General features: G+C 43.9%; 1 protein-coding gene across 5 annotated transcripts in view; it reads right to left on the bottom strand.

The window, feature by feature from the left end:
- INSR (insulin receptor) overlaps positions 1-25,097 on the bottom strand; it is a 133,896-nt gene that overhangs the window by 25,572 nt on the left and 83,227 nt on the right. For all 5 annotated transcript variants that reach the window (XM_075902958.2, XM_075902957.2, XM_075902955.2 and 2 more), the window contains 7 exons: positions 8,516-8,831; positions 6,980-7,125; positions 6,455-6,599; positions 5,963-6,177; positions 3,250-3,376; positions 1,402-1,652; positions 188-355 (listed from right to left, as the gene is read on the bottom strand). In XM_075902958.2, coding sequence (XP_075759073.1) covers positions 188-355; positions 1,402-1,652; positions 3,250-3,376; positions 5,963-6,177; positions 6,455-6,599; positions 6,980-7,125; positions 8,516-8,831 — 1,368 coding nt within the window. The remainder of the gene's footprint in view (positions 1-187; positions 356-1,401; positions 1,653-3,249; positions 3,377-5,962; positions 6,178-6,454; positions 6,600-6,979; positions 7,126-8,515; positions 8,832-25,097) is intronic.

Raw genomic sequence — 25,097 nt, 5'->3', positions numbered from 1 at the left:
ACCAGGTGAGTGGGGAACCCAGCCTTAACAGCTCCGGCTACCTAACTGTATGCTTCTAGAGCATCATCCGCTAACGTGCCATCTCCCACGTGGAAGAGAAGGAAACCCCACTGCTAGAGTGAGCGCAGGAGAGACTGGAAGCTTGAATGTTCAACCTACGAGATGAGGCAGGCAAAAAGGCACCTACCCTTCACGCAGTAGTCGAGTTCGTAAAGCTCACTGTCCTCGGGCTGCTGCAGCCAGAACACCAGGTAGTGTGTGATGTTCCCATTCGGCTCAGAGGGCGGCTTCCACTTCAGAATAATCTGGGATGAAGAGTTGGAAACCGATATTGGATCTAATGGGACGGAGGGAACTAAAGGGAGAAAGACACAGAGGTCACTCACATCACTCTACCAAAAGAGACCAAGGACACGTGGCAAGAATTGTTGTGGCACTTTGGGATTCAACCCAGGCCAGGGTGGGGTGCTGTTACTGCCTGCCCTGCACTTCTGGGCTCCTTCAGTTCTGTGCTACCGTAGCTCACACACCTTGACCCCCAATAGCCAGCCTACACCCAAGCAGGAAACACCCTGGCTTGCACCGCCCAGTTACTTTTGGCAAAATGATCCTCCCAGTCCTGCACTTCCCCCAAACCATCTGTCCTGGGACCATCTCCAGTGGCTCCCAAAACTGAGAGTTACTGTATTACCCCTTTCAGACAACCCACCTTAGAGACAGGAGGGGCAGAGCCACCTTGCACTCCCCACACGACTCCCAGCCCTACCTATTGTCTGGTACAGGCAAGCCACTTTTTTCCACTAAACTGGAGCCTGCTCTCTGCCCCGTGGCTGAAGCATACAAAAACTGACCCAGGTCCTGAGCTGTTGATAATCCTCCTCACAATAAGGGAAGGCTGAATCTTACTCCAGGCCTCCCAGTGCCCCTGGTGTTGCCTGTCTCTTCCCTGGACTGGCACTATCTTTGTATTTTGCACAGCAAACACTCACAAATGCCGGCTCTTAAGTAAGTAATTCTGGGGATTCAATTCAGCTCTCCCCAATGTGGGGTGGTTCCCCCATATATTATTTATAGTCTTCTAACCCAGCCTTAGAATACTGGGACTGCCCTTTTCCTACTCATTACTTAGTTTGTCAACAGAAATGAAGGGAGAAAAGTCCTGCATGGAAGAAAGAAGTTCAGGCCTCCTCCTCCTCCCCAGATTCAGTGGTGCATGACGACACTTCAGCAGAGTTATACCAGCGTGTGAGCACACTCATGTACAAAGAATGAATGAGGAGCCTGTGTGTGTTCTAGTCAGTGGAGAGACCAAGAACCATGCAGCTTTGTATTCAGGCAAGGGGTTGGGAGGTATGTTTTGCATTGCCATACGCAAGGGGACATTCACTGGCCACCACTCACCAGTAGCATTGGTGTGGACATAAATAATTTCGCTCTTCGCGCCGTATGTCCTGCGTTCGTCCGAGAAGGTGACCAGAGTTTTAACAAACACGGCATACTGTGTCCAGGGTTTCAAGCCCCGCAGCAGCCACCCTGGCTGGGACTGAATTTTTGCGTCATTTGACCGTGGGGGAGGGTCAACGTCAACGACTGTCCAACTATTTGATCCACAGGCATCTTGTCCATCAAACTCAGTCACATTCTGGTATGGCCTTTTTTGAGGGAAAGAGAAGAACAAAAGCCTCAAATTACCAGCGTCCAAACTCCCCATTTTTTGAAATAATCACACACCACAGACCACAATGATGCTTTACACCCAAGATGGCCAAGAGCTTTACAGAGCATCACAACACCTGAAGAACTGGAAGCTTCTCCACAAACAAATGGAGGAGTTCTACTCTTGCTTTCCAACAAAGGGAGACAGACCTTCGCCCTTTTGTTCACCCAGCCTGTCTCTCACATGCCCTGCTCTGTCTGCAGTGATTTACAGCTGGCTTAGGAGAGTAACAGAATGAATGGCAATCAGACAGAAGGGGCTGTAATTTGATCAGTTATAAGGAAGCTCAAAACCATTGCTTGAGGCAGCCCCGCTCAGTTCTCGTCAGGATCCAAATTAGTTCTTGTCACTAACTGCATTGTCCACACCCGAGAACACAACACAGCAGTACTCAGAGCCCAAAAAGGCTCAGGAAAGCTAAGAACGCTCTCACATTGTGGCTGGATGACTTTTTAAAAAGTGAATTCAGGGACATGGGCTCCATAACCATTCCAGACATGAAAGGCGCAGTAGAATCTAACCCAAGGAGTGAGCAGATGTTCTGTAGGGACATCGCCTACAGATATCTCTGCCATTGCCCATCTGGCACATAGGGAAGGCAACAGTCATCATCTGGGAGTTCAGCAGGAAGTTGCCCTCCATAGGAAACACTCAGCCATACCGGCCAGTCCTACGTCTTACCAGCCAAACTGCGGCAACTGAATTTTAATGTTTAATTTTAAAAAGGGCTTAAGTATTACAGAGCTCTCTCCTGCTCACCAGGATACAGGGAAATGCTTCTTTCCAAAAGTTCAGGAGTCAAAGGATCCAGAAATACCATTCCTTAAAATGCATTTTAGCTCCCCAAGCAAGCTCCATATTATTAGCTGTGCAAGGGCTTCCTACCATGGGACAGCTCAAAGCTCTGAGTTCACAGAAGAGGGAGCAGCTTCCTGGGAAGGGATTTTGTGAAATTTGTATCTTACTGCTGGTGTCAATAGTTTGCTTAGTTTTCTGCCTGTTGATAAGGGTTTTGATCTGAGCCCACAGAACAATGAGGGTTTATGACATTACGCAGAAATTCTGGGTGTGGAGGGGGAGCTAATATTAAGGCAGATTGTGGTCAGGATCAACAGAGACACTTTGATAACCTGATTTTTAAAAAACTACTCCAGTTCGAAAAGGTACCCCACTCCTTGGTGTAAATGGAGAGGTGAAAAATATATATGGCGTCTGTGATTAAGTGTTGAATTGAAGACGTTTTAGTTCTAATTGTTATGTTACTCTTTGAAGAGTATTTTGGCTGTACCAGACACAATTAAGGCAAGAAGCATAACGAGCACATATGCAGCAGAAAAGTGACACTGGAAAGCTACATGAAATGGTTAGACGTTTACAAAGATTAAACAGGGGTAGCAATGATTGGGATGAAATCTGTTCTTTAAGGTCAGAAGTAGTCTATGGAAGTACACAGGGCCAGTAACGGACTGTGTGGCTTTGGCTCATCTGAGTTGGCATCCTCCCAGAGCTACTGAACAGATTTCTCTACTTACGCTTCCTTGTAGAAAAGCATAAATCCCAGGAGATCACGGAAGTCAGGCGGCCAGTATGGCTCCCACTTGAGTAGGATCTTATCATGAGTTGTTCTGATATACGAAAACTTCAGCAATTCATTTTCACCTAACACAAAAGGCAAAGGACATTGCTTTTTACTTTATTTTAAAACAGAAATGGCTCCTATACGTTCCTGCTTTGCAAAAACACTTTTTAGAACCAAAGGTCTGAGAAATGCTTAGCGCCAGGAAGAACTTTAGATTACCGTTTGTACACGACAGCAGTGTGAACAATCCAAATGGGTTTCTTGACTGGTTTGCTCAACAAATTCATTTTACAGGTTCTCTGTTTAGCGAGATGTTTGTTGTCACATCTACCCACTAGTACTTGTTAAGCAGTGTAGATGACTTAGGTCAGAAATAACTGACACCTATAAAAGTTCTTATACGAGACTGTACCTGCGTGACTAGGTGTTGGGAATAAAGAGCATTAAAGCAAGAACCGGAGATGGGACTTTTTGCTTAATGTCAGTGGTTCAGCATGTGGAGACAAAAATGAGCTGAGCTAAGTAGCAAAAAAATGGAGGAAGAAGCAAAACTGAACAGATCTGAACATGCCAAATCTAGTGAAAAAATCTGATGTTCACAAGTGCACAGTCTACAGAATGGAGAGCAATGAGAACCCACAGTCAATTATTTAAAGCGATAAAGAAATAGAAGCAGTCTCAGGGAGGTCCAGGAATCAACCAAATTGAGAGAGAGAGAAATCTAAAGACTAAACGGTTAAAATTCACACAAATATGCAGAGACAAGACCAATGAAATGGTTTGTGAAGCTGCTGTATCTTTTCCTCTACTTTGATGAAATGCCCCGTCCTGTCAGGGAATAGGAGTGTCCCACTGCAGAGAAGAACCCGGACGACAAAGCACTGCATGAGGAGAAGGCTTACAGTCTAAAGGACCCAGGAAAAACAAATTGTGAAGCACTGATTGTATTTGCCAACCCTGCAGTAGCTGCATGAGGGAGGAAGATTTAAGTTTGCTGGTGTTTAGTTCAGAAAAAACAATGGATTTTCTTTTATAAGCAATTTGCTTCCAACTTGAAAACTAGAGCTGAAACAAACAAAAAGCCAAACGCCAACAATGGGCAGAGTGGGACAGGCGTGAAGAGGAGTATACCACAGCTGGATCCACCAGAGGAAGGCTACTTTAAAGACAATGCAGACAGCCTGCCTGGCAGCTTTGCACCAAGAATCACACACGACCATTCAAGAGCATGGTCTGGTCACCAGAGGCAGTCTTGCTGTGCCCACTGACTGTGGGAAAAGCCCATTGCTGCTCTTTAGGTGGGGAGGGGACAGAAATCCTGCAGTTGCAGCACCCTTAGATCCAGCTCACCCTGCCTCACTTAATGTTGGGGTGTGTCTGAAAGGCTCAACTGGCACCTGTTTTGCCCAGCTCAACCAAGGGAAGGCTTGTTTGAGTGGCATTTCTGGCTGGGAACAGGGTGATAGGCCAGCTGTGAGTGCTCAGGGTAGGGATGTTAATTACTGGTTAACTGAATAGTCAAGTAACCTCATGAAATGTTATTGATTAGTTGACTAGACTATAATCCCCAGGGGCGGGGCCGGCAGCCACTATATCAGAGGCAGCAGCGTGGGGTGCCAGGCGTGAGCTGGTCTGCGAGGGAAGCCAGTTGAAAAACCAGCTCCCCTTGAGGACCTAACTGCCTGTCACCCTGTGCTGTTGCTTCTGAGAAAGAGGCAGCAGTGCAAGGTGGCAGCAGCCCCTATTTAGGAGAGGTCTGAGCTCCTGGACCCAGCGCAAGCTGGAATTGAGCTGGGCTGCCTGCCCGCCTGGCTGGTTCTTAATACGCTTGACGTGCAGAGCTGAAACAGGGATAGGTCCCGGACCCAGAGTGAGCCAGGACTCAGCCAGGCTGCTGGCCAGCCTGCTTAAAAAAATTTACTGGCAGGAAGAGGGGGAAGAGGGAAATACATGTAGTCTACAGCATTAACCTACAAGCTTTTGCTTATCGGTTAATCGACTGTACTATTACATCCCTAGTTCAGAACTAAGATCCAGGAATGCTGCTGGTAGACCCAAATCTGCTCCCTCTATGTTCTCTAGCTCTGCTGACATGGAACCTGCCTTCTTTACTTGAAAAGAACTGCCAGCTTTATTTTTAGTTACATTTCTGCCTGAAAAGTTTCTTTGACTTGTCACAGAAACCACTCCAACCAAACTGAGCAGAAGTACTTTCCCTCCTTTTCTATTTATTTTGCAGCATACAGTTCAGTGTCACCACTTCCCATTGCACAGAGAAGGGACGTAATTCAACAAGCGCACAGCAGCAGGGCTCATATGCCCTGGTCAGGATCAAGGCTGTGGTGTGTAAAGACACCAGGCTGACCAGTCTCTGCAAAGAGTGGGAGCAGGCAGGGCACCACAAAATACTTTTTAGGGGGAAAAAAAACCTGTATAACCACAACAGCTGGCCAGGGGCCTCTAGGGCAGAAGTCAGACCTGAAACTATTTTAAACTCACAGCAGGTTGATAGTGTCCCTTCAGCTAGCTTACAGAGTAACTGATGTGCCTGGGGCTTTACATAGAGAAGGCCAGGACAGTCCCTGCTCTGAGAAGTCCACAAGCCAAAGAGGTTAGCAAGGGCGTGCATACAGCACAAATCTTGTCCCATTATGAAGCTTTCTTACAAGAGGCTTGGTCGCCATTTGTCTTCAGGGCTATGTCATTCCTCTCCTGACGCCCCTTAGTCCCAGATATCTCCTCCATCTTGTGGATTTCTGATAAGCACAGTTTGGGGTTATAATGAAAGAAGAGCTTCCCCCGTGCTATGGTGAGGTTGTGTTTGTTCCAGTCCCAGAGCTGGCGCAGGTTCTGATTGTCGAGGGCATAGAAGGAGTAATTCCTGTGAGAAGAGACAGACTGGATGAGGACAGGTTCATTCATAAACTGGCTTTTCTAATGCACTAATTCAGACATCAGATGAGAGTTCCCCATGCGAAGTAACCGCAAGGACAGGCTGTAACTCTGGGCAGAGAGCCATTAAACACACTTTTAAAAATAATTGGCTAACATTCTCCTGATGACTTACACTGGCCTCCAATAGGTTTAAAACAAACAAACAAACAAAAACACCCACACACCCCAGACTGAAACATCTGATATAAAAGAGGAAAACTCACCCAGCTTCTAATGTCTCCCCTTTAATCAGATGTAGCTTACGAAAAAAAGAAAGAGAAACCAAGGCATAGGAGCGGCGAATTTTTAGGTAACCTGAGATTTCTTCAATCAAACCAAGATTCGCTTCAAGCTCAGCTGCTATATTACCTGGGGAGAAGGAAACAAAAGGGTTAGGCTCTGCAAAACCATGGTAATGAGCACTGATCCTGCAGTTTTCTGGATAGTATTCTAAAGATCTGCTCTGGGAATTACTCTGGGGCAGTTTCATGGCCTGTGTTATACAGGAGGGCAAGTCTAGATGATCATACTGATCCCTTCTTGCCTTATGTTTTGGTAATTAACTACATCGAGGGATTTATTCTTGACTCCCTGTGGGATTCAGGAATGCTGAAGCAGGCTTTCTGCATTCCAGCTTTAAATGCCATGCAGAGATCCCAGGCTCAAAGGACACCCCCTCCCGGCCTTCTTTGACATTCAGTTCTCTCCCCTCTCTCATGCTTTTCCACATTCCCTGATGCAGTGCTTACTTCCTCCACGGATGTTTATGACTAAGCTTCCATTAATGATGGTGCAGCCACGAAGCTCCTGGGCAGAGGTCACAGAATCAATTATTTTCTCTTTGCTGAAATCACAAACCTTCGGACAGGGCCCCGCACATGGAGAACAGTGCAGGCTGAAAAACAAGAGAACGCAAAGATGTAAGAGGTGTTTCTGCAGAGCGTAAAACTGGGACTTCTCCTGCAGTATTCACCCATGCCGGATAATCAGTTGAAAAGATGACAGTACTTTGACACTACGTTGAGTTGCTTACTCGCATTACACATAATAATACCTGGCTCTAAAGAGCCTCACATAGCACTGCAATATTCCTAAAAACTATTTTTTTCTTGGTTGACATCCCAGCATTGGAAAACAAGACATCATAACAGAGGACAATGTCTCCTCACCAGTCTGTGAATCAAAACCAGAATGAGGCTAGGTCTACACTACATGATTTGATGTGCTTTGGAAATAGGAGACCTTTTTTTAAATGTCAGTAAAAAGACAAGCTGTTCTTGTAGTTCTGTCACCACCACCTACTTCCGGTATCATTCAGAAGAAGACAGACACCTCTCTTCTAGGAAAAGCTATAGGACAGTGTGAGAAAGAGGACCCTGCTATTGCACAAGCAATGCAGAACCCACTTTTGGGGCTGCTAGGTCACACATTTGAAGTACAAAACAGGAAATAAGACTCAAAAATCCAGTCACAGCACACATTCCACAAAAGTGCTAATCAAGGAGCAAATGTACATGAATAGTCACAGGAAGTCCGATTCAGTTTTATTGTGGGAGAAACAAGGTTTTTCTGTGATCAACAGCACAACTATGTAAATTATTTTATCTTGCATCCTAAAAGCCCTGGGAGTAGTCAGAAAGACTGTATCTTCCCTTTTGCATGTGTAATTCCTGCTTGTTACACTGTCTATTTATCCAAGTATGATGACATTGTCTACAATGGCATATGGACCATCCACATTAGCTATTGGTATGTATCTCCAACAGCCAGAAATGGGCTATTATATGAGGAGGGCTTAGTAACTACAGAAAATTATTTCCCACATGTCTGGCAGGTGTACCTCAGGGTCCAACGGACTGCCATATGTGGGGCTGGGAAAGAATTTTCCTGCAGATCAAAATAGCAGAGACTGTGGGATTTTTTGCCTTCAAAAAAGCAGAAGGAGCAGCAGAGGGCACTTTCTGGTCTGGAAGTGCAGTAAACGGTAGATTCTCTGTAACCTGAAATCATTAAATTAAGATTTGAGTACTTCAGTAATTCAGCCAGAGGTTATGGGTCAGGAATGGGGTAGGTGAGGTTCTGCAACATGCAGGAGGTCAGATTAGCTGATCATGACGGTCTTTTCTGGCCTTCAAGTCTATAAAACGCAAGACTCGAGTGGCTTCTCAGATCAAGGTATAGAATACAAACCTTGTGTTACAGCAAGTGTGTGTGTAATAAGGCGTGATTCACTACTGACAACACAAGAAACAACACTGGTTTTGTTACACATGGACGTTACTTACTTGCTGGAGTTCATGATGTATCCCGATGGGCATTCATGAACACACTCATTGTTGTGAATAACATGGCACCCTGATTCCCTGGCATTTTTGCACTTGTTGTGCAGCTCCTGGCAGAAGCTGAAGGTCACACAACGCCACCCCTCAAAGCGATAGTAATTGGCTGGGCAGGTCTCCACACACTTGCCATCAAGGTAAAAGTTACGGCAAACCACACACTTCTCTGGATTGTTGGGCTCCAAGCAGTTGCCCAGGCATTCGCTGTGACAGCACTGACCATCAGAGATGCAGCCTTGTGACTTACAAGCAGGTGGACAAACTGCAAAGACAAAAATGAGACACCTGAGCACTTGAAAGCCTGCTGATCTAACCCCCTAAAGTCCCTTTGCTGCACAAAATCACCCCCTAGCTTTGCGACTTTAGGCCTGCGTTCAGGGTGGGGAAACATACTATAGGGGTGTGATTTTTAAAGCACATGAATTGGCATAGACTTGTCTGTGTCCACTAGAAGCCCCCTAGTGTTTCAAATGGTACTACGTTAAAGTGCAGTAGGGAAGTACTAGTGCACACAGCAGGGCTTGCACACGCTAGTTAGCACACGTTTCTTTGCACAGGGTGTTTGTATCCTTAAGTGGAGTGCACACTGCTGCTCCGTGAAGACGAGGCCTTATTTTTATGCTCAGGAGCTAAACTGGATGTCTGATGACCTTTACCTGCCAGCTCCAAATACCGGGCTTTCAACCACGCTGCTACATGGAGATGGCATCTTCTACATCCAGACATCTAATCGTTCTCCTTAAATCCAGGTTAAAAACAGATTTTTCTAATTCTTAATCCCAGTTTTACTTTTCTCGGACATGTTCGACATATAGCACACTGGGGCTCATGCAAAATGCTTTTATGACTGTTAAATATCACATATAGAGTGCTAATGGATAGCGAATGTTAAGTCTCATATACTATGAGCTTTCAGACTTTGGGATAACAAGTTACACTGAGTGGATTCTAGTTTCTCAGTCAAACTAAACAGACTCACTCAAAAGGAAGCTCCTAATGATTATGCAGCAAAGAAAGTGTTTGTAACGATCCTTTACTTTAGTTCTCAGCATTAGCTAGAAATTCTCAGTGGTCTCTTATCTTTATACTAACCTAGTTTTGCTGTGAAAGAAGAGGAGAAACTGACAGATCTGAGGTCCTAGAAGAAGGGCACCCAATATAAATACTTTAACATCCCTCCCCAAAGAACCCAAGAAGGGAACCCACAAGTTGACTGCTTGTGGTTTTCATGGTTTGTTTTTTTTTAATTATCCATTACTCAATGTTAAAGAGTATTGTGAAGCAAGTGGTTTGGGTTCTGAATCAGAAACCACACAGCAGGATAGCCTGGAGCAAATACCATAACTAGAGCGGAGCGAGGAAAAAACTGCGGGGCCATTAAGAAAACTGGAAAGTGCTAAAAGAAAGCATTTTTGCTGCTTCACTCATTGTTTGTGTAGAAATTTCTGGCGTAGTGCGACTATTAATGCTAGATTGAGGAGTAAATCAAATTTAATAACTTCATTCAAAACAGAGCCAATGAAGGTCAGCTCAGAATGTTACAATGAAAAATCTGAGAACTCTACTAGAGTGAGCATAAGAAGCCAAATATATACAGCTTTGATCCAGTGTAGAGAATAAAACAATAAGAGACAAGATCCAAGCACAGGGATGCAGCATGGGTGGGGACGAGAGTTAACTGTAGGCTAACGAATGCCATTTGGACTAACTGTATTGCCATGCATTCAGCTCAAGACAGGATCCTTGTGGATGTTTTGCCCACAGGAAACAGGGTCTGGCCTTTGGTCTGAGGGTGCACCCGGCCCACCAACCACCTGATCTGGCCTGAAGACTCAGTGGGAAGCCCCAGGCAGGCTCCCTGCTTGCCTCGTCCCACCCGCATGCCACTCAGAAAACTGGGTACCGGGCTGTTTCTTTTTACAACTGAGCAACCAAGAGGGTAGGGGAGAAAGGCTTCATGAGCAGCCCCCGCCCTCAGCACAATCACATTGGTTGGTTTCTGGCCAATGGGAGCTCCTCCACCTCTAGCTTGTAGTTATTCACGCAGGTACATGGCTCCTGAAGCCTGTGCAGGGGTGGGGCCGGCAGGCTGCCTGAGAATCCTGCTGGGCAGGAGTCACCCAGGTAAGTCTCCCTGCCAAGGCCTGCCTCTAGCACACCAGCCCTCCCTCTCCCAACCCTCTGCACCCCCCACTCCTGCTCTCCTACCTCACATAACCCAAACTCTCTGCCCCCTCCTACACTCAATACCCCCTTTCAGATCGGACACCCCAATTTTCTGCCCCAGGTCAGAACCCTTCCTGCTCTCAGTCCCAACCCAAACTCCTGCCCCCCCCCATACCCCAATACCCTGCCCCAGAGGTCATAACTCCCTCCTGCCCTAGATCACATCCCAATCCCCTGCAGTCCAGTCCCCTACCCCAGGTCACAACCCAAACCCCTGCACCCCCGTCCTCTGCCCTAGATCACAAACACCTCCTTCATCCAAACTCCCTCCCAGACCCCACACCGTAATCCCTTACCCCAAGCTCCCTTCTGTACCCAACTTCCATCCCAGACCCTGCACTTCCTCTATTGATATCATAGAAGAGTGTAGCCCTTGACTATTTTCCAAAATCTTGGGAGTGGCTCCCTATAAAAAAATTATTGCCCACCCCTGGTCTATAGAGACCAAAGCAGATAACTCTGCACTACTTTACTAGCTGCCTCATACAACTGGTCACACTTCCTGCCAAAATGTCCAGAGTCACTTTTTCTTATTTCTTTCTTTCTTTCCTTCCCAGCTCCCTAGTCTACCAGAGGAACAGCAGCTGCCCTTACCACGACACCGCACGACAAATGCCCATCACTTAGCTAGCCTCTTCAGGGAAGTGCAGGCCTCTGCCCCCTCCCCCCCACTCCGACCTTATTTTAAAACTAATGAAATACACACACTTTGGTCATCTGATGAAGAATCCACAGCCAAGTGGCTGAAACTCAACAATCAACCTAGTGTAAAATTCTTGGACTCTAGTGCCCTTTTGCATTCTGATTTTTGTGGGTTTTTTTTAAAGCCACTATGTGGTCAGGACAAAATATTTGTGTGGGACCCACCTATAGATACAGACAGAGTAAAGCTGTGTTTGCATAAACCTTCCTGGAACAGATAAAATACTTCACTTGTAAACACCTGACTTTCAATATTAAACAACCAAGGGATAAGACTATCTGCAGGTGTAAAATAGCACAGAGCTTGCACGACAATTCTTGCAACCCAGCACCACTGTTAGCAAACAGGCAGTCACACAAGACCCTACCCACACTAGGGTGTGAAACTGTGCTGTTAAGAATTCTCACCTCATCCCTGGTCCCTTTCCATAGCCGGAACCCCCCCTGTACCCCACCCCCATGTCCCAGCCCAGAGTCCCTCCCCTACATATCCCTCCGCCCCACCTCAAACCCCTCATCTTTGGCCCCATCCCAGAGCCCACACCCCAGGAAAAGCCTTCATCCCCTGTACCCTAAACCCATCCCTACAGCCCCATCTTGGAGTCTGTACTCTAATCAAAAGATGTAATTATGCTGGGTCAAGGACATCAACAATTTTCTTCAACTGGGTCGCAAGAAAAAAACATTTGAAAACACTGGTCTAACCTAAGGCTTCTTTGCTGCAAGTTAGCCCATTACTTCTAGTCATGTCTTCTTCAGTGAATAAAGAAAACAATTTAAAATCACCATCCTCTATATAATAAATAGCCTTTTACAAACTTGCAGACTTCTTTCCTACCCCAGACTTCTCCAGACTAAACAAACCCATGGGCTTGCATGGATCTAATTATTAACAACTCCCAGAAATATGGTGAGCAGAGAGCAAGTGCGAAAAATCAGGATGGGGGTGAAGGGTAACAGACAACAAAACATAGCTCTGAATAAGTCAGCACTGCCCCTGTAAAATCAGGACATCTGGTCACCCTACCAAGGAGTTTCAGGAGATAAGAGGACTACATGAGAGGGATCCAAGAAAGGAGCCTAATGTTTTTTGGCAAAGAATTCAGTCAAAGTGCATTTTAATTACACCCAGTTATGCCCCCAGTTTAACAGGGAAATCAGCCTAAACATGGCAATAAAGGAGTCAACACTTGCACTCTGTGTACTCTGGATTCAGAGTAATCTGTGAGGAGTAACAGGTAATTGCTTCTATTGTTATGACTGGAAACTTTGCAAATGAAGAAATGGGAAAATAAATTTCACATCTAATGTAATAGTTTTATTTCCTACAGAACTGCAGAACACCCACCAGTTCATTAGTCTGGCTTCAGAGCCACAGAATTCAGAGTGATTCAGTATCGAGGCAATGATTTGTAGGTGTTGCCTAGGCCTATGAACTATCACAAATTTACTATATATTTTAGAAATGTGCATTTGTCTGTCCATCTGAGAGTCTGTTTGTTCAAGAACTCCTCCTAAATGGTAAGAGGTAGGACCACCAAATTGGATATGCAGCTACCTCTTAACATAACTTAACGCAAGGTCAGGGTTTGGGTGTGCCAGGATAATGGGATGTGCATGGAATTAGACTGTTTCCCATAAAATGAAAAGGGAGGGTTGATAAGACGGAGATACATTGCAGAACAACAACAGGTAGACAGCAAGGAGTGAGAGATGGGGACCTGGACAGCTATAACCTCATTGGGCCAGCAGGGGGCGGGGTGGAGAAAGGGACAGCTATTTACTATATATTTCACAGTTTGTCTGTGTGTCTGTCCCCCGATGGGGGACATGCACATCTCTCCCGGCTGTCCCTCTGTAGTTGCAGCAACCATGGACAGGAGCTTCTCACTTGGCCACAAGCTGCTGCTGTGAAAGAGGGCTAGGACTGCCCTCTCCCTCTGAGGCTGCCTGCATATTAAAATCCCTCATCCCCAGCGCCACCCTAAAACAATGATTTAAATGAAGAAAAACAAAACTTGTGTTATGGATCCAAGCAATACCAGGCTAATCTTCTAGTCCTCTGCATAATTCATTTATTTTTTCTAGGTGAAGTACTACATGGAGGGGTTTTTTTTTTTGGGGGGGGGGGAGAAGAGGGTTGGGTTGCAATAAATATAAAACTTTGTTAATTCAGGGTGTCCCCATTATATGTCCAAGATATGTGCAAAAAAAAAAAAAAAAGTGGATGTATTGCAAAACGACAAAGCAGGGATTTTTGCCCCCCCATGGTGGTCTTTTTTTTGTTGTTGTTGTTGTACGAGCAACGTAAAAGTGGGGAATGGGAGGACATGTAACACAATAGTTCCTACAAGTGTTGACGACGTTAGCGTGGAACCAACATATATTGGGGTTACATATAGTGGAGACATGCTGTACTCAAAGCATGAAAAGAGAAACGGACAGGTTGCCCAGTTTTGTAGCCCTACTTCCAATCAATGTCAAATGAGGCTTTTAATGCAGTGGTTGCAACAAAGAGGGAAAAAAGGCTGGACCAAATATTTTTGAAACTGAACAGTTCACCCATGTAATTTTAAGTAGTAGTTAAATAGAGTGAATTGATACTCCATCTTAAAATGCAGAAATGTGGGTTTGCTTCCTTTTACATTAGAGAAGTTTTTGAACTCCTACAGCAATAATGCTATTTCATGATCTTGATACGTAGAAGTTGAAATTAAGTCAAGTAAATAAACAAAAACAACTTGCAGCTGATCCCTTATACTGGGCTAAGCATAAAAATAAACTGGAATACTTACAAAAAGACATGCTCACGTAATTCTTCACCAACCCACAGACACAGAACATGTTCCAGCAACAGATGTTGTGGCAGAGAGTTAATTCAGAGCTTATAATTAAATAGAGCAATACAGTAGATCAAAAGGAGACCTGTGCTTAAAAAGTGAGCAAACAACCTGAAACTGGTCCTAAACCAACTACTCTGGCAAGCACTACAAAAACCAAAGCAGCAGTTTACTGAAATTATTGGCAACAGAAGTAAATCAAAAGAAAAGTAAAGTACAGAGCTCGGTCTCAAATGCTCACAAAACCTACCAATTCTATAGCCACCAAACATGGAAACCACCATTTATAGCCATTTATTTCTGCCCTGGACCTCTTAACTCCATTCATCTGAAGAAGTGGGTTGTGCCCACGAAAGCTCACGATACCATCTACATTTTTGTTAAGTCTCTGAGGTGCTACAGGACTATTTGATGGTTTCTAGTCACCAAGCCTTCAAGGCTTCAAAAGGTCCCATTCTCTCATATCTATTTTCTATTGATAGACTGGAAGAGGAAAACAAACTTTACTGCTTTTTCCCCACTCTCACCTGGTTTCTTAACTTATCCTTGAGATGAGCTAGTTGAATAAACTGAACGGATTAAAATATTCTCTCTGTACCTACAGGAAATGCTATGGCTATCAAAAGCAGAGTTTAGAATTTCAACTAACTCTAGTTTTCAGATGCTGAGCCAGTGACTTTCACCAAGCCTTACTTTCTTTAAAATTTGGCATCCAACATGCACAGGTTGAATCTCTGTAATCCAGCACTCCCTTGTCCAGCAACATCCATGGTCTGGCATGATTTTAGTTAGCTGGATGTCCATTTTTCAAGGGTATAGCCAAATTTCCCATGGTTCCATGAAGTTTGTTTACAGCCACCAGTCCTAGCTCTCAGTGTTCTGTGCTGTTCCTTAGCTCTTATTTACCCTGAATGTCTTCTAACAGCCCCATAAGAAGTCAAAGTGCTGGTAATATGGCTAGACAATCTTGATCTCCCATGGTCTGGCAAATTCTCTGGTTTGGCACCTGTCAGCTTCCGAGAGTGCTGGACTAGAGAGGTTCAACCTGTACTATTAAATATTTTTTCATGTAATGTAAATTAATTTAATAAAAATATGTTTAGGCCTTAACATAAGCTGTCAATATCAAATTTGTGTGTTTATAAACAAATAACATTACATTTAAATAAAATGATCTGTTATTTAAATAAATCACTGCCTTATCAGCCTGGATAAAAAAGCTTTTTTGGTAGTTGGCAGGCTGGCAGAGTTGCTGTCTGAATGGCTGATTTAATGTTAATGGGATTTTGTTGTTCACTATGCTTTATTTTTATTTTAATCAAGTGTGTGCAGATTAAAGATTTAGGTAACAAAGGTGGATCCCCATGATATTTATTCAGTCATCAACTCTTTAGTACATTTTCAGACATTTAGAAAGAACAGCTCCAAGAATAATTAGAATTGCCAATTTGCCAAGCATAAATTTGACCTTGCCAGTATTACTGAAACTGTGTGTGATAACTCCCATGATTGGGATGCCGAAGCCAATGGTTATAACCCGTTTAAGTGGGCACAACAGGAAGAGGAATGGCACTGTCAAAAAGCGGCATACCAGTTTTCAAGTCACAGATAACTCAGAAGAAAATTATCTTGAACACTTATGGGTCAATTTCCTACCAGATAAAGCACAAGATGGGGTATCTGTTGTGGTCCTCTACAGATTACAAAAATCATACTAGGGAACAGGATGCGATGCATACATTGCAGAGGAAAAAGCTGCATGCTTACAAAGGACTTCAATTTGTGTGACATACAGTGGAGGTCTCATGTGGTCAGTAGTAAGACATCCTTGGAATTCTAATTATAGCTGACCATTTTTTTAAACTTAAAAATTATTGCATCCAATATAGGGGAATTCTATATTAAACCTGGGCTTCAAGGTAAAAAGGAACTGATCACAGAATTAAAAATTAATGATAAGGTAGAATACGTCTACACCACAATTAAACACCCACATTCGGGTTCCAGAACACAGGCTCTAACTGCAGCAAAGGTGTTTGGGCCCACGCAATTTTATACCCTTGCAAACCCTGGTCCCATAAGCCTTAATCAGCTGACAGGTGTTTCATTGTTGTGTAAGCACACCCTTAGAGACAAGTGATCATGACTTGATCACATTTGTGATGTGCAAGGAAAATAAAATCCAAACTAGGTATTTATATAATACTTAATGCTTTAAAGGGCCAAATTTCATATGCCTGAAAAATAGTTATGAGCCAAATAAGTTGGGAAGAAGAATTCAATCAGAAAAATGTGAATGGCAAATGGGACTTGTTTAAAAACACTTTACTAGATGCCTCCCAAAAAAACATAATCCCACAATCAAGGATGCAGGACATATTGGTTAAAAAACTGGGGTGTCAGAGAAGGAGTAAAGACAGCTATAAAAATGTGTAACGGAAGAAAATGGACATTAATTGTTATGAATATAAATCTGAATTAGGAAGCATAGAAAAAGCTCACAAGAAAAGCAAAGGGACACAAGGAAAGATTTACAGCCAGCAGTAGTAGTTTATTTCTAATATTCTTAAAAAGATTCCTAACAATATTATTGGTCCATTACTGGATGGAAAAGGTAAAGTTACAAGTACTAATGCAGAAAAGGCAGAGATGTTCAATAAATATTTCTGTTCTGTATTTGGGAAAAAGCAGATGAAGCTGTATTGTAGGATAATACTCTCTCCATTCCACTAGTATCTCAGGAAGACATTAAACAATAGCTAGGAAAGTCAGACATTTTTAAAAGTAGCCATTCTGGGCAATTCCAAGAGTTTTTAAAAATCTGGTTGAGGAGCTAATCCTGGTGAATTGCATCTGACCCACGGGCTACTTATTGCCCATCCCTGGTCTAAAGATTTTTATGACCATCACAAGGCACTGGGATCTCACTAGCTGTCTTTTATGGGGTATGTAGGCTGCACTTGGAGGTGTGATTGCATCCTCGCACTGGCTCTGATCTAGCCAGGCTTAAAAACAGCACTGAAGGCACAGCATAGCAAGGCCTATTGAAGCACAGTGAAGATCCTGAGTTTAAAAGTTTCCGTGTCCAACTCAAGATGGTGCAATGTTCCCACTTCTGTAATTTCTACGTTAACAGATCAAAACTGTTGAACACCCAGCACTGCATGTGTATATGAGAGGGCTTGGAGTCATGCAAGAGAGAGAGAAGATATGTGAGGCATATTAAATAAGAGACAATCAGGGCAAGGTACAATTGATCCTACTATACCCTTGCGGAGAGGAGTGGGGGAAGCTTGCAGCAGAAATTGCACATTCAAATTGCACATGAAAGTCTACCAAAGGAGGCTGGTAAAAGGTGCTGATGAAACAAACATCCATTTGTTATCAATGATGATCTCAATCTTATCTAGACATTATAAGCGGCTGTTGAAGGGGGAGAACTGCAGAGTTGCCCTGAGGTTGGTGGTTGGGGTTTTTGTTTTGGGGTTTTTTGTTTTTGTATGTCATGATAGCACAGCTATCAATAGCAATGAAAATGTGGAAGCACAGGCTAAAGTGGAGGCTTGCAACATGAATATCTACCCAGGGTCTTCACTGTGCTTCTATAGGCCTTGCTATGCTGTGCCTTCAGTGTTGTTTTTAAGCCAAGCTAGATCAGAGCCAGTGCGAGGATGAAATCACACCTCCGACTGCAGCCTACGTGCTCCATAAAAGACAGCTAGTGAGGTTGGAAGAAGCTTACCACATCTTCAATTCCTTCCCTTACTAGATATACTCCTAAAATGTTGGAGAGATCCATAGAAACCAAACAGCAAAAACCAGGATATATTGGATGGGTCCTATTTCCCTAGTGTGTGTGCACACTGCTGGTGGTGGCTAGCGATATACAGGAGGTCCAACTCGTGATCCCTTCTGGGCTTAGGGTTGCCAGGTGTCCGGTATTCTACCGGACAGTCCGGTTTTTGGGCCCTCTGACCGGTAAAAAAATCCAGAAAATACCGGACACGTGCAATGCCCAGTATTTCCTGGATTTCTGGCTGGGTGCCAGGTGGAAGCCTGGTGAGGGTTGGGGGCGTGGCTAGGGGGCGGGGCACGATTGGCGCTGGGAGCCCTGGCTGCATCTGACGCCTTGGGGAGGAGGAGACGCCCTGTCCCTGCTCCTGAGAGTGTGGTGGAGCCGCAGCCGGACTCACTCGTGCTTCTCCAGACTGTGCGCGGGACTGACAGCGCCTTGGGATCTGCACGTGCCCGGGTCAGTCCCACCCCCACTTCCCCCGACCCTTCCTGACCAGTTCCGCTGCCCCCGACCCCTTTCCAGCCACCCCTGCTTCCTGCTGGCCGGTTCTCCTCCTCCCGATTTCCCCTGGCCAGCCGTGCTGCCCCTGACTCCTCCCCCATCTCCCATGGCCAGCCGCGCTGCCCCCACCCCGTCCTCCTGGCCAGCCCTGTCTCCCTCCCGGCCGGTATTTTTTCTAAACCTACCTGGTAACCCTACTTCTGGCCTTAAACTTTATGGCACTATTATGACCCATCAGGATTTGAATGACAAAGTTTTCAAGGGACTGTAAAAGCCTGAAGTTCTCTGCAGCAAGGTCTTCATGCAGCAGCCAGCTAATTTTGCGAGAACAAGCCCAAATGCAGAACACGCTGACTGTTAATGACAATGCACCTGGCATGTACTTCAGAATCTGCCACACAAAGCTTTTATATTTGTAATGGAAACCAGGACTCCAAATTCCTATACTTTATTTTATGGCTTACGAGCGTGGCTGCAAATATTCACAGAGCAGAAACTGGCTTAAGATCTCAGCTCTGGAGATTTCTCTAAATATACGGTTAGCAGTTCTGAAGCAGAAGAGAAGCAGCATTAATAAAAACTGGTAATAAAATGTAGTTCCCGCGTCTATAAACAGCACCGAAGAAAGGACGGCAGCCAGGACAACTCATTAGCCATTATTTTGGGAAAGCAACTGTTTACTATGTGCTTGTACCTCACACAGTGGTCCCTGACCAGATTAGTCACAACACAAACACTCAACAACAGTTTTTATTATAAAATCACTTCAACCATGGTGTGCGCTAACTGCTATTAAGTAGCTCTGTGGCTTCTCATCCATTATCTAACCTCTCCTCTAATATCTCTTAACGGAATTCAGGTTGCGTGGCTCTCCATGGTTCACCTCATCCAAAAACAGCCGGAGGGTACAGCCACTCCTTCCTGCACTGTTCCTACCCCATCCCAGAACTACCAGCCCACAGTGCTGGGTCCATCTCTCCTTTGCACTTAAAAACCCCCAGCATTGCGGGATCTAACAGTCAATCGAGGTAGACCTCTCCCCAGTGAGAACACTAACTGGGAGTGGGATGTTCTGGGGGCAGTGTCCAGCACTGACAGGGTAGCATGGAGCCAGGAGGCAAGAGCCTTGAGTGAGATGCAACACAGCAAAAGATGGGAGAAAAAGGATTCCAAGATCTTTGGAGATACAGAGATGCTGAAATGCAGCCACATCTGGGGTAGAAATCAGAAGCAAGCACATGGAAACCCTGAACTGCTTCTGGGAGGAGACATTTTGGCAAGGACACCAGGATAAGACTTAGTCTTACAAAAAGTGAGCTGCTCCATCTTGAATGTCCCATCTGAAAAATAGTAAACTGCACAGAAAGGGCATGTCTACACAGCAGTGTTATTTCAAAATAACAAAGAGCGCATTTACACAGCAAGCCATTATTTCAAAAATAATGGTGAGCTGGAGGAATTCTTACTCCAACTCCTGTAACCCTCATTTCACAAGGAGTAAGGGAAGTTGAAGGAAGAGTGTTCTTCCTTCGATGTCCTGCTGTATAGACAGCACCAAAAGCTGAATTCAAGATATTTTGACTCCAGCTATGCAACTGAAGTAGCTGAAGTTGCATAGCTTAGTTCAACTTTTGCCCTGCTGTGTAGTCGTGCCCTATCTAGTTTATTTCCCTCAGAGGACAGGAAGGTGGAGTTGATGGTGCTGGGATTCAAACCTGTGGTTCCAGTGGTGGATATATATTTTACTAGTAGGCCAGAGTGTCTGAAGGCTCAGGAAACAATGCATTTTGCAAAACTTTCTGATTATAGATTCAAGCTGACATTTCTTCAAGCGGTTGAGGCCCAGAAGAGGGGTCAGATGGGGCAGAATCTACACAGTGGAATTTCCACCCTACAGACCTTTTGCATTATTTAAATTATTTTTCTGTGCTTCATCGGCAGACAAAATACATTAACAATGTAAAATATTCGCTAGACACAAGCAAGAAGAGCATCTAGCACCAAATGCAATTAAACACTAGACAATCCAGCTATTAATCAGTAGCTGAATCTAAACATTTAAGCATCATAAAATATTTATTAGCCTTCATTTCCTGCTTTCTTATGAAATAACACTGCTAGCAGCACAGAGTCATATGGAGTCAGAAAAAGAGATAGTTTGGGAAGATTCTATTTCTTCTGAATTCTTTAACATTGGTAAGATTTGGACAAATATGTTCTGTGTCAAAGTGCATTGATGAAACTGTAGAATATGCAACTACTGGCAGAAGCTTAGGGGAAATTAAAATATTTCAAAGTATTTATAATGTTTATGGGCTGTTTAGTTTAGGGATTGGTAAGATTGTCTATTTGTAATAAAAAACCCTTCCTCATGCGATACTATGTCAACGTAGCTGGAACACAAACAACATGGACCCTTCTTGTCAATCTATGTTAAGCAGTCGGAAAGCTGCCTGTACAAACATCTAACTCTTCACAGTGACTTAACAAGTGAAGCAGAAAGGAATGGAATCTCCTTTCACCAGTTACAGAGGTTTTCAAGAATTACACAAATGTGTTTTGACTACAAACAAGACAATTAAGAGAAATTAAAGGCTCCAGTTCCACAGAAATCCAGGTCAGGAAACAACTCTGACAGGAGAACCGCCCTCAGCCTCAGCCAATGTGTTTGCTGCCTAGGCTAGGGAGCCATTCAACGACTTTTTCTGTCTCCCGCAAAAGGCAAACATACACTTAACCCTTTGCAGACAAAAAAAATAAGGGGGAAAAGAGGATCATCTCTGTGTGAATTATTCTATATAATTCTCAGAATGCAATTCATTAAGATGTGCTAATAAACTGCATGGATTTAAGGCAGGAGTCTCTCATCCTGGACTTTAACTCATGAAGAATATTTTTATCTAGAAGAAAAACACAGAAGGAAAAAATGTGATTTCAGTGTTGACACAGCTTAAAATGGCTTGTTTTGGCTGCAGACTATGCAACTCAATGCCAAAGCCCAGGTTAGTGTGCAATGTTACACAGACAAGAGTAACACAAATCAAAGCCATTGTCCTACAGAAACATTACATTGCACTCCTTTCCCACTTGTATAGTTTTCTCCCTTACTTTATATGGCAGTAACTTCTGTGCCTTTATGTATATTTACACACGCACAACTGGAACATGGCTGAGTTACAGTTGCTGTGGAAACCACAACTTTGAATTTCCTGACTTGCATGTCATGTCAACAATAGTGTATTAAATGAGGAACAAATACCTGTTCTGAACAAAAAGGGAAAGAAGAAAGCCTCTGAGTGCACACACTGCATTAAATAATACTGTGAGTTTGTTAACTAAATACAAATATGTTTATTACAGTGTTTCAAAGCCCTGTAGTTTTCACTTACAGGCAAATGTTCATAGGAGCCGAGTAGCCATAATTTCCACTAAGGTCATTAGGAATTTGAAATTACTAACAGAAACTAGTGTGCACAGTGTATACTTTTTACTTCTTGGATTTCTCAGCTGATTTTGAATTCAAAATTAGCCTATTTCTTTCCTTGTTGAGGATAAGCTATATTTGAACGTTTAGAACACAACTCTACATTGCCTGGACTATGGCCAACCAGAATTTGACTGATGTTTGCACACATCCATGGCCATCTTTTCCTTGGGATTAGTCATCCAAAGTGGTTAGAGGTGACTGAGAAGAGTCCAACACAATGAATTTACTGCTACCATAATTCTATTATTTTGCACATTCAAAGACTAACTACCGCCACATTTAACAAGTAAATCAGGATTAAATATTATTTGGTTTTAAAGATTTTCTTCTAGTAAAGAAATTGACAGAAAACTATTCACATTGCAACCTAAAGGCTATTACACTAATCCTTCTGCAATGACCCTGACATTTATGTATATAAAACTGGATGTTTTACACATTTTGCATTGACATTTGTTTTGCACAAGTTCAGTACATCACATGACATAACAAGAAAAAGCTGAAAATATTTTAATTTAGAACCTGGAAGTCCTATTATGTTGGAATCACTGCCAAGAAAGATGGGAAAAAGGCAACATTATTTTTAAAATGTAAACTACTCCCATCTAGGCTAAGACCATGTGTAACAAGTTTCAAGATGAAGCAAATGTTTTATGGAAGAGATGCAAATTCCTCAAATATGGGATGCAGAACAGAAATGCAGGTGCAGCATTACCTCTCAAAACTGAAGGCTTTAATACCTCATAGGAAAAGCCACACAGACCAGAGCTTTGGTTTATCCAGTACAGTATTTTGCCTTCAAGAGCAGTCACGATATCAACTGCTCCAGAGGAAGGTACAATTTATCCCGACTCCCACCCGCAATTGGGAATTATGGAATACCTATCCAGAAGACAGACACTTCCTCCTAACGCACTCAGCTGCAGCTGTTAATGATTGACTCATGCCCCGAAGTTTGAAGGTTTGCTTCCCTTCTAAAAACACACTTTACTCACCCAACCCTGTGTATTCAGATATACAAACAGGAACAAGTAGTTCTGCTAATGGTTACAAATAAAGCAGGTTATGTTTTCATAACTGTTTTACAAGTGAATGGTTTGGTTTCAATATTTCTTAAGCTAACAATAACAGGGGTCAAATGCAATATGCTTACTACACACCAAGTGGTGAGAAAGTACAAATATAAATCTCGATGAGGCCAGACCTGACTAAAGATTTGTTTCGATAAGACTTACAAAGTTGCCTGGTTCTCTCACTCTCAATGGTGGCTTGACTGCTTTAAAAAAGAGAATAGGTATGAAAATATGCTAGTCAAGTCTTGGACGCCAAACCAACACTGTATTAGGCTGCAGCTTTTAGGAATGTATATTCTCATAAACATTACCTTCCTTTGTAATCATATGTTTTCCCCCCTAATAAGGGGAAATTTACATATGTGGGTTTGAATGTATGACACACAACCCCAATAGGAGTCTTTGTCTGCAACCTAAAGGTTTGGGAATCACATGAAAAGGAAACATACTCTATAAGCGGAACTATTTGTATTTCAAATTAAATATGCAGAGTAGCTGTAAGAAATATGTGCAAATTATAACCTTAAAGTGGCCCTTCTCAAAGCCTCTAAACTTTAAACTCCCAAAACAGAAAGCTAATTTAGCCACTCCTGAGGAAAATTTCCATATACTGCAACTGGAAGTGTTCTTCTATTTATACTGCACCTATGGGTGTGCCTAAAGAGACAGACGTGCCAGGTACTATGTGGTTATGTGGTTTCAGTGGGGCAGACAGCCACAGTGAGCCCCGGGGCAAGGGGGTGGAGGGGCTGGCTCTGCACCCCCAAAAGGGACAGGGCCTCAGGCAGTCAGCCCTTAGCACTGTCTGGACCACAGTGTGCTCCACCCTCCCCCAGCTCTCAGAGCTGTGCAGAGCAGTGCTCAAGGGTTTCTGTGGCAATTCAAAAGGGCTCAGCAGTGACAGTGGCCTGGATCTCCAGGCCTGGGGAAAACTGCTCCCCACCCTTTTCACCCTGTCAGCAGGCCTGCATGGCTTCTAGTTCATCTGAAATAAATTCTAACAAGAGGATCAAGCCACAGGCCAACACATGCAAGTTAACACATCACAAGTACAAGAAGAGCAGCAGGGTATTGTAGATTAGGCACTGTTCTACAGAAAGAAGCAGTGGAATAGCAACTACCTTAGGCTGAACAGCTGGTTCCCCCCAAATTCTGCAGTAGCCCTCCTTGTAGCACTGCTGCCCGGCGGTGCTGAACAATTTGTGTAGTGGGGGGTACTGGGAGCCACTGAACCAAACTATAAAACTTGGACAAAACGGAAACCACTTCAAGCCAGGGGGTGCAGCAACACCTCCGGCACCCTTAGTTCCAGCACCTATGTGGCTTTTAATTGTTAACACTTTTCCTGTGATACAAGATTAACTGGACACCCTGTAGCCAAGCCAAATATTCCTATTTGAATTTACAATCCATACAGAGCCCTCAATGTCTGTGGGAGTTCAAGGGAGAGAATTTCAATTTTGTGTGTTCCTAAAGCTACTTATCTCCATAGTAACAACGAACCAATATCTGTAGGGCCCAGAGTTCTGGCAGTTTCATTATGACTGCTGTGGACAGCAATTTGTTCTGGAGAGCCACGTTATAAAACCCTGCTTTACTGATAGACTAACCATTGACACCTAGGATGGGGACAATCCATGGACAACACAACACAGCTGCTACCATTTCTCTTAGAAAAAAATCCCAGGCAACGCTAGCCATGTAATCTGTTGGAAATACGTAAACTGTTGAGACCTAATTATGCCCTGCAGCATGGACAGTGAGAACAACCAGGCTCACTTGGGTTCTGAAGTCAGTCATGGCTGGGACACAGCGGGGTCTAGAATTGGACCACTCCTTCCCTCTTCTTGATAGGTTGTTTTTCCCCTCGGTTTGTAATTTGTGGGAAGCTCACAAGGGCAGA

The sequence above is a fragment of the Pelodiscus sinensis genome, chromosome 32, assembly GCF_052426305.1.
Source record: "Pelodiscus sinensis isolate ZL-2025 chromosome 32, ASM5242630v1, whole genome shotgun sequence".
NCBI classification, from domain to species: Eukaryota; Metazoa; Chordata; order Testudines; family Trionychidae; genus Pelodiscus; species Pelodiscus sinensis.
The sequence above is the reverse complement of the archived record's forward strand: the minus strand, read 5'-3'. Positions and strand labels throughout refer to the sequence as shown.